The sequence below is a fragment of the Rhineura floridana genome, chromosome 2, assembly GCF_030035675.1.
Source record: "Rhineura floridana isolate rRhiFlo1 chromosome 2, rRhiFlo1.hap2, whole genome shotgun sequence".
Taxonomy (NCBI): domain Eukaryota; kingdom Metazoa; phylum Chordata; class Lepidosauria; order Squamata; family Rhineuridae; genus Rhineura; species Rhineura floridana.
In genome coordinates, this window is record NC_084481.1 from 219,574,733 (window position 1) to 219,585,149 (window position 10,417).

At 41.0% G+C, this 10,417-nt stretch overlaps 1 protein-coding gene across 3 annotated transcripts in view; it reads left to right on the plus strand.

Annotated features, from left to right (window-relative positions):
* LOC133377719 (60 kDa lysophospholipase-like) overlaps positions 1 to 9,012 on the plus strand; it is a 107,653-nt gene extending 98,641 nt beyond the window's left edge. For all 3 annotated transcript variants that reach the window (XM_061612284.1, XM_061612285.1, XM_061612283.1), the window contains 2 exons: positions 2,097 to 2,157; positions 7,759 to 9,012. In XM_061612284.1, the coding sequence (XP_061468268.1) occupies positions 2,097 to 2,153 (57 nt within the window). In that variant the 3' untranslated portion in view covers positions 2,154 to 2,157; positions 7,759 to 9,012. The remainder of the gene's footprint in view (positions 1 to 2,096; positions 2,158 to 7,758) is intronic.
* The last annotated feature ends 1,405 nt before the right edge of the window (positions 9,013 to 10,417 follow it).

Sequence of the window (10,417 nt, forward strand, 5' to 3'; positions counted from 1 at the left end):
GGCAGAAGTTTCTAGAAGGCCTAGAGCAGCCTTCCCCAACTTGGTGTCCTCCAGAGGCTTTGGACAACAACCCCCATGGCTGAAGACAGTTGTAGTTCAAAGCACTTGGAGAGCACCAGGAATGGGGTATGCTGACCAACAGCAGTGCTTGCAATGTACTAATTCAGATTTAACTGATTCACTGAATTAATTAAAAAAAACCCTCTGAATTATACCTGAAAGAAGTTCCTATCATTTCTAGGTGACCTGAACATGAATTAAGTTCCTTTTGCAGTGGAGCTTGGGCCAATTTTCAGTTCAGTTCAATTTTAATTTTAATTCAAATACACACACACAGACAGGTTTCATCACACTTCAGTCTGTGCTTGGTTGTAGCTATTGCATTTACCATCTTTCCCTATCTGAAAAGTGCTGCTGCTGCTGTTTAAGCTTAAAGATAATAATTGTTGGGGAAAATAAAACAATTGTTCACCTTACACTGTGCGTGTGTTTTGATGTTTTCTTAAGTATATTTTATAGTTCAGCAGAGCAGCTTGTAAAATTCTAAAGGCTGGGGTGGAAATGCCAAGGACCACAAGAGTGAATTGTAAATTAAACTGGAATGGAATTGATCATTTTTTGGAGAGGGTGAACTTAAACGGGAACTAATTCCTTTTTGGAGGGGGTGAAACTAATTCCTTTTAAAAATGAACTTTCCAAGCACTGGTCTAGAATGTAGACAGACGCTCTTCTACGTGTGTATCCTACATACTTGTCCCTCATGAGTCTCAAGGGGCTGTCGCAGTCCCAAAGCTGACCTTTCCAAATGGCAGGCCCTAGAGGACCAGCAAGACAGTGTCCAAATGGGTGACTGCTTGAGGATTTTGTGCAAATATCTGTACAATTTGTATGTGCATTGGAAAGGGCTCTGTTTCCAATACTTCTAGATTGGTGCTAAATCACACAGACAGTAAAGAGAAAGCTGCTGTCTAGCCATAGCCTAAATAGAATTAATGGAATTAAAAATCTTAATTGAGCGTATGAATGTGATACAGTATAGTTATTTATTTAATCTATCTGTTTTTGAATTTGTATCTTGCCAATTCAGCTCAAAGGACCCTCTAGTCCACCATTTAAAACTAACAGAGTATGTAATAAAATATACATAAAATCTCTTAATGGAGAAACAACCATAAAAGTTAATGGAAAACAAGGAAGGTAGGAAAAAATAATAAAAAAACACCACTCAGTTTCTAGCTGCAGAAAAGAGAGAACGATTTCTAGTGATCCTTCTTCCAAACCACTAATCTCTGTTTCGAGTCATCTTTGACTCTGGGGAAAAAACACCCATCCTATCCACGTGAATCTGGTGGAATGAAAACATTTCCATTGCTTTTGTAAGGTTCCCAGTTGGCCAGGCCTGTTGAACCTTTCTTGGGAGGCTGTTCCATAAGGAAGTTGTCACCACAGAAACAGCCCTCTTAATAGATACTAACCAGAGCTAGATTAAGGCATGCTGAGGGCCTAAGCCAAGTCAAGGTTCAGAGGCCCCATACCATAAAAAATAAAGAGAAAAAAGTTTCGGGAAAGTGGCAAGAAGGGGATTAGCAGAAACAACGCCTGGTGTGGATCAGGACTTTAGAATGTGTTGGTAGGCTAGCTCCCATTGTCTTCTGTTGAGGTCTGAGGTGAAGCTGGGCAACCTGTGGATGATGCAAGTAGTCCAGCAACCCTAGAAGGGAAGCTGATAGGACTGGGATGGGGAGGTCGGGGTTCTGAATTTTGGTGGTGGATTAATGTGAAAGTTTATTTAAGCCAAATCAGTTTGAATTATAATAACACTTCTTAGTCATCTCCAACGTATTTAAAGGCCCCTCAAAATGTGAGGCCCTAAGCCATGGCTTACTTGGCTTTTTCTTAAATTTGCCACTGATAGTAGCCTGGCCTCAGGTGTTAAAAAGATCTGAAGCAGAGCCTTTTGTTGAAGTCTGAAGCATACAAATGGTGCATACGAGAATGACATGATCAGATACATACACTTATGTATGTGTGCTTGTATACAAGCATCCATTTGCAGATTGTGTAATGGTGCTTACTATTGCAATCTTTTCTTGTAGGCTGAGGCTGCAGGGCACGTGGAAGTCAAAGAGTTTTTCAGTCAGTTGACGACCTAATTTGGTAAGTAAGACTTATGCTTCTCAAAAAAGCCAACAACCAGCTTTTGACGGTGTGTATGTGCATCATTTGTCCCATGTGGAAAGACTGATTTGGAAAATGGGCTGAATCTGGACCATGGTCCTCTGGTTCCAGTTCAAAGTTTTGTCACTGGCTTCTGCATGTACCTTCAGCATGTCAGCATCTTGTTTTATTCACCCATGCTGAATAAGGTAGAAAGACCATAGCTCAGTGGTCAAGGTCCCAGGTTCAATCCCCAACAACTCCAGGTGGGGCTGGGAGAGTACCATGCCTGAAAGTCTGGAGAGCTACTTCCAGTCAGTGTAGACAATATTAAGCTCGATCAATGGTCTGACTCGCTGTAAGGCAACTTCCTATGTTCCTAACATGTTATTTAGCTTGCCTCCCTCACCACATCAGAACGAAGGCTTGGTCTGATTCAGTATAAGGCAACTTGTTCTGAAGGATGGTTTGAGGATGGGGTTAGGAAACATGACTCCCAAGGCACTTGAACCTGCAGAACGAATGGGGCCTACACCTCAGAAACAGTTTAGATGAAGACAGACATACCATAGCCCACAGTTAAGTGCTTTAGTTGATGTGCAAGACTGGCTTCATAACTAAAACTACAGATCCACATATCAAAAAATTGAATATTCACTCAGTTGTCAGTTTTGCCCTTTCCCTGTGGTTCAGGCTCCCCTTTTTCATTTCCAAAAAGTCTGAGTAAACATTCATATGTTTATCTGTTCATTGTCTTCATGCACATGATGAAGTGAAAGCTTGCACTATAATAAATTTGCTAAGATGCTTTTGCTGCAACAGATAAACACAAATACCCTTCTGGAATTGGTTGTCATCTCAACTTAAAAAGCAAACTTTTTTTTAAAGTGTCACACTGGTCCAGTGATTGGGGAGAGGTTTCTTGGTGACATAATGGAGGCAGCCGAGTTGGGCAATGGAGAGGGAAGATATGTTTGGACTGCACTTGTGCTTCCAGATCAGGCTTGCTGTTCTAAAGATACTTAAAGTGTCATCACCGTTAACGGGACTGAGACTCAGCCCAAATTACTGCTGAAAGACTTTTTTGAATATCGAGTGGTGTATAAATGCTTTTAAATAAATAAATTGACACAGAAACAAACGATGAAAGCAAAGGGTGCCTTCTAATCCCACTTCCCAGAGTAGAAGGATCTTCTGATCTGTTATAAGCATTCATTCTTCATTTATTTAATTTATTACATCATTTCTGTACCGCTTCACGTCCAAAGGAATTTCTGGCAAGTGGCTTACAGACTGTCTGAAATAATTAGACAGAACATTACAAAACATCAAACACTACAAATGTTTATTGTACTTACTTAACAAAATTTACTTAACAAAATTTATATACTGTTGCACTGTCATAAAACTATAAGCGGTTTTATGAGAATCAGATACAAGTACAGTCATGATCCACATTTACAGCGGTATAATTAACAGAAAAACAAGATAGTCTCTTAAACATTAAAAAAAACATTACAACTAAAGATCAGATATGAAATGCAATTAAAAAACCCACATATAAACATCATTAACAGTTAAACAAATAAATGAAATAGAAATTGCACCCACAGTTCCTCCCCACAAAATGTCACTGGTAGCATTAAATATAATTTCTGTTTCCTTGTAGTGACATCAGGCACTACAGACTCGTGATACCTTTATAATCTCCATTTATTTAAAAATATACAAGCAGAGTATAGGATGTGAACACACCCCAAAACAGGCAGCTGAGTTGCTAATTCTGCAACGATACCACCACAGACCTCCAAGGTTGCTTCCAGTTTTTAGCCAATGCCCAAATGTGTGCTCTCTCCCCCCTCCACTGCAAAATCAAACTACAACAGCTGCTTCTGTGCCCTTCTCACTAACTGAAGGTTGAAAGAGACTCCAAAATGCTAGAGAGACATTTCCAGGCATCAAGGAATACTGAGCCCCCAATTCCACCATCAGTTGTCAGGTGACAGGCCTAAGTTCCAATAATCCAGATGGCCAAAACTAGATAACAAAAAGAATCTGATTATGCAGATCTTGGAGAATTTATTGACTTTCTTTACATAATTTATTCTAACTGCAAAACTGCAATTTTCTTAGGACATTATTGGCAAGGCGAGAGGAGGGCAAGAAGGAAACAAGAGCCATGGTTTTGGGGGTTGGGAAAGGAACGTGGTCAGGTGGGTGTGCCCTGCTTGCTTTCTGCTGTCAGGTCTTCCTCTGTTTTTAGAACAATCACAACTGGAGAACCCCTTTTCCACGGGCCAGGGCTTGAAGATGGGCTGTAGGCCAGGTGTGGGGAGCCGTTGACCTTCTAGATCATAGAATCATAGAGTTGGAAGGGGCTTATAAGGCCATCAAGTCCAACCCCCTGCTCAGTGCAGGTATCCAAATTAAAGCATGCCTGACAGGTGGTTGTCCAGTTGAATTCCAGCTCCCATCAGCCCTGGCAAGCATGGCTAATAGCCAGGGATTATAGGACTTGTAGTTTAGCAACATCTGGAGAGCCAAAGGTTCCCCACAACTGCTGTAGCTGTGTGGACTTTTTACCTTTGTTTAAAGGCTGCTCTTCCATACTGCTTAGGAAGCTCTTTCTGAAACCAGGATATGTGGTGGTGGTGAAATTTCAAAGCAACCTCAAAAGGCAGACATGTCTATAAGCACAGACTACTCTCCTGTCTTCCTTCTTTGGATTTGCTGGCTACTGATGCCCAGTTTGACAGTTCTGATTACTGCATTGTGTAATTGTATTGCAATATTGTTTTATATTGATGTTGTAAACCACTTACTTCTTAAATGTGGGGTAGTATATTTATTGACTTATTTAGCAAGATATGTCTACTACGTAATCAACAAGATTTCTAAACAGCTTACACAAAATGGTATAAAACATTCATTAAATATAGCAATTAAAACAGTAGACATAAGACAATTACCAAAATATAGATAACATCAACAGATTTTAAAAACAAATGTACATAATAAAATTACATGTCTGCATAGGCTTGCTTAAAGAAAAACGATTTCTCAGGCACCAAAAACAGTACAACAAAGTTGCCTGCCTGATATAAGTAGGCAGGGAGTTCCAGGGAATAGGGGCTGACATCAGGAAAAACTTCCTAACTGTTAGAGCCATACGATAATGGAACCAATTACGTAGAGAGGTAGTGGGCTCTCCGACACTGGAGGCGTTCAAGAGGCAGCTGGACAGCCATCTGTCGGGAATGCTTTGATTTGGATTCCTTCATTGAGCAGGGGGTTGGACTTGATGGCCTTGTAGGCCCCTTCCAACTGTATGATTCTATGATTCTAAAAGATCAATTTCTTGCAAGAATAATCACCCCCTTTTTCAAGGCTGTTTCCTGCTCAGTGACAAATTTCTCCTAATTCTAGAAGCCAAGCCCAAGACGATTTCTGTGTGCAGATCAGCTTTTTAACCCAGAAAACTGAGTTGTGCAAGGTAAAAGCCCCCATCCCTCTTTCAACACCCAGGAAAGTATGTAGATTGCCCCTTGCTGAGTAAGGCCTCCTGCATGCTCACTAAGCAGTTGGCTGATGCAGACAATTTTGAATTGTTTCATCCCCAAAACTGGTGCTTCTAAACAGGAGATCAGTGCCATCAATACTAACAGCACCGGCTATCTGTTTGGGAAGGCAGTCTTTGTGTACGGCAGCCTGTGAGGGCCACATGTACACCTAAGAGTTTTTTATATGCATACATCTGAAAATGAAATGTGCAAATGAGAGAAGCAGTTGTTTGGAATCACAAGTATGTTGGTAAGCTTGCCATGGAACCTGATTGGCTGAGACTGCCTCCTGAGTGTACACTTTGAGGCAAATTGGGTTTTCTGCTGTGAAGTGTATGAAACTGTTCTGTGTAGCCATTTCACAAGGAAGGCTGTGCAATCTCCCTTGAAATTTCAGGTGCTGTTTCAAGTTATCTGAAGCATGGCTCCATACTGTGAAACAAGTTTCTCATTGCTTCACAGGCATGTTGAAATGATTATTTCTGCATATTAAACAGTATGCGAGATTGTATCGACAATCGTTCTTGCTTGTATATTTATGTGGTGTAACATATGAAGGTGCTATATAAAATGATGCCACAATTCTATTCGCTGTCCGCTGTAGAAACAAATTGTCAGCTCAGTTTTTGCAGTGGATTTCTCTTGATCTCAGCCCAACCTCCCTCCCACTACCCACCCACATATCTGAATTGCAGTCTACTTGTATGTCAGATTAATAGTTGTGTTTTTAAAAACATACACACATATATATGCACACACACACTAACTGATGAGGAGGTGCAGAGTACACTTATCAAATATGCTTATCATAATGTCGTTACACAAATATATGGTGCATCTGCATTTGGAATACTATGTAGATTTTGGTCACCTCACCTCAAAAAGGATATTGTAGAGCTGAAAAAGGTTCAAAAAAGGACAACCAAGATGATCAAGGGGATGGAACAACTCCCCTATGAGGAAAGGCTGCAGCATTTGAGGCTTTTTAGTTTAGAGAAACGGCAAGTCAGAGGTAGGGACATGCTAGAATTCCATACAATTCAGATTTGGTACTGAATTTTCCATTAAAATGCTTATTCTCAATTGCTGAGGATTGGATTTTAATGTATCAAATTTTTGCAGCTATTTCTGAAAATGGACTTTAAAAAAATCCACCTTTAAAACATAGATTGTAAGAATGATATCGATATTTCCTTTTAAAATATCGACATGTCCTTCAAAACAGCGGCATTAATATTGATATTTTTTCTAAGCAAAAAACCCCACAGATCAGTAAAAGCAGTGGCTAGTGGATACAGAATGAACTCGAATCAATGCCAGCCTGTTAGATCAATGGAATGCTTTCAAACCAGCACCAGCCACGGATCCCATCCCCTAGTCAGAAGTGACATGATAGAAGTGTATTAAATTGTGCATTTCATGGAGAAAGTGAACAGAGAAAAGTTTTTCTCCTTCTCACATAACACTAGAACTCAAGGACATCCAATGAAGCTAAATGCTGGAAGATTCAGGACAGACAAAAGAAAATACTCCTTCATAGAGTGGCAGCTCACAAACTATGGAATTCACTTCCATAAAAGCCACCGTCTTGGATGGCTTTAAAAGAGGTTTAGATATATTCATGGAGGAAAAGGCTATCAATGGCTCCTTGCCATGATGGCTCTGCTCTAATTCCATGGCTGGAGGCAGCATGCTGCTGTATACCAGTTGCTGGAAACCGCAGGAGGGGAGCGTGCTCTTGTGCTTTGAGGCTTCCCATAGGCATCTGGTTGGACACTTTGAGAACAGGATGCTGGACTAGATGGGCCACTGGCCTGATCCAGCAGGGCTCTTCTTATGTTCCTGTGTTCTCGTGCATGTGAAATAAAATCAGGAAGAACTGCAAATGCAGTGGAGGACCACATATAAAATTTGAGAAGTTCTTAATAGTGTACAACATTAGAGTGCAATGGGCTATTGTTAATGGAAAGAAATGTTGTGCTCACACAATGATCTATCTACCTATCTACTGATCTAATATATGTTTCCTGATTTTCTTTAGATACTTGGAGTTCCCCTGAGGCAAGAGGGCGGAAAGGAGCATGCTAATGCAAAGCAACGTAGAGAGCTAGTGAAGAATGCAAGCTTATGATCACTGTTTTTAGTGAAGAGATTTATTTTCTTATCTTTGATTTTTTTAAAAGCTAATTTTTAGGAAAGGAAATTGTCTGCCTTTCATAAGTAAAGGTGCAATGCCTCCAACTCAGTTCATACTAGCCCAATGAACTGAATGATGTTTTTACGAAGGAATGTGTGATGATGGAACAAGTAGCAGTTCTCAAACCGCTCAACCAACCTCAAACCCTTTATGTCCAATAGTGGCATTGTTTGCTTTGATTAGAAGTAGCTTTCTAGGATAGCTGGCAGAAATTTTCCCCAGTCTTGCTGCCTGTTATTATTTTAGCTGGAACTGCTGGTGATTGGAGCTGAGACCTTTTACATACAAAGCAGTATGTGCTACCTGTGAGTGATGACCCCTCAACATAGCTCAGTAGCACATGGTTCAGGATGGAAGCGTTTTAACAGAAATCCAGACTACAGAAATTAAGGGAGCAATCCTAACTATGGGAAGCCATCAAAATGTACGGCGGCGTAAAGTATGCCAGACCCAAACACCATTTGGGAGTGTGGCTCTTGCTGACTGAGCCAGCCCAAGGCTGGCAGAGGGAAAGCAAGCATTTAAAATGGAGTTTGGCTTATATTACCTTCTTTGCTGGTGTAAATTCTGCTGGGTTGCCAGGTCTCGTGACTAAACTGAAAAAAATTAGGGTCCAGCGTAAAACACCCCCCGCCACGTCTTGCCCCTGCAACGCCCCTGAACACTTCTGTTTGGGGCTTATGCCAGCCTTGGCTGGGCCACGATGAGGGGCTTATGCTAGTGTAGCCCTGGATCTGACAGACCCTAACCTGCTCACCCTGGCAGATCTGGGGTTTGGTTTGCTCCCTAAGTTTCACATTTCAGTATGGATTAGTGTTTTTCTGAAATAAAATGAAGGACTGCAGAGAGCAACATGATTTTTTAAAAACAGTCTTCTGATTTTCTGTGTACTGTATTAGAAACCTGATATTATATTTTTTCCCAAATCAAGGGGGAGGTATCAGAATGCTTAAGCATTTTTTATAAGAGTTGTGATATTTTTCAGGAAGGACCTATGCATCTCTGCTTCTATGCCATCACACGTGGTGGTGGTGGGGATTACTGTGGAAATCATGATATTCTTGCCATACTCTTCAATAAAATCTCTGAAAAAGATTATTCACTCAGCATGAAGTGTCTTTTTGGGTGGGGTGGGGAAGATGATGATTTATTGATCTGGCCGGTTAATAAGAACTGCAGCCAACAATGGTATTCTGCTAATAAACAACAGCATTGATTTTAAGCATTGATCGCTGAAAAATTTCTGGAGCAGATTATAAAGTGGTCAATCTGTAAGCACCCTGAAAACCATACAGTGATTACTAGAAGCCAACATGGATTTATGAAGAACAAATCCTTCCAGACCAATCTTACCTCATTTTTTGATTGGGTAACCTCCCTGGTAGACTGTGGGAATGCTGTGGACATATCTCGACTTCAGCAAAGCTTTTCACAAAGTGACCCATGATATTCTGATCAGCAAGCTAGCTAAATGAGGGCTGGATGGAACAACTATCAGGTGGATCCACAGTTACCGACAGAATCGTACTCAAAGAGTGCCTATCAATGGTTCCTTCTCAAACGGGAGGTAACGAGCAGGGTATCACAGGGCTCAGTCCTGGGCCCAGTGCTCTTCAACATTTTTATTAATGACTTGGACGAGGAGGTGCAGGGAATGCTTATCAAATTTGCAGGTGATACAAAATTGGGAAGGATAGCTAATACCCTGGAGGACAGAAACAAAATTCAAAGGGTCTTGATAGGCTGGAACATTGGGCTGAAAACAACAGAATGAAATTTAACAGAGATAAGTGCAAAGTTCTTCACCTAGGAAAAAGAAAGCAAATGCAGCTATAAGATGGCGGATACTTGGCTCAGCAATACGACATGTGAGAAGGATCTTGGAATTGTTGATCACAAGCTGAATATGAGCCAACAGTGCAATGTGGCTGCAAAAAAACCCACAAATGCTGTTTTAGGCTGCATTAACAGGAGTAGTTTCCAAATCAAGTGAAGTGCTAGTTCCCCTCTATTCGGCACTGGTTAGGCCTCATCTTGAGTACTGTGTCCAGTTCTGGTCTCCGCACTTCAAGAAGGATGCAGACAAACTGGAACAGGTTCAGAGGAGGGCAACAAGGATGATCAGGGGACTGGAAACAAAGCCCTATGAGGAGAGACTGAAAGAACTGGGCATGCTTAACCTTGAAAAGAGAAGACTGAGTACTTAATAACTTTGTGTGCAGGGTAAGTTTCTGGGAGAGCTGTGGTTTTCACTCCTTATCTTCTCAACAACCCTATGAGGAAGGATAGGTTGAGAGATTGTGACTAGCTCATAGTCACCCAGTGGACTATATGACTGAGAGGGGATTTCAACCTGGGTCTCCCCAGGCTAAGCCAACATCATTACATCAACTGCCTTTCAGTTGTTAGTTTAGTTTATTAAACTTACTTATCTCTTCACACAGTTGAAAAGAGTCCCAAAGTAATTTAAAGGAAAAACACAAAATGTAGTATCTATAAAAAC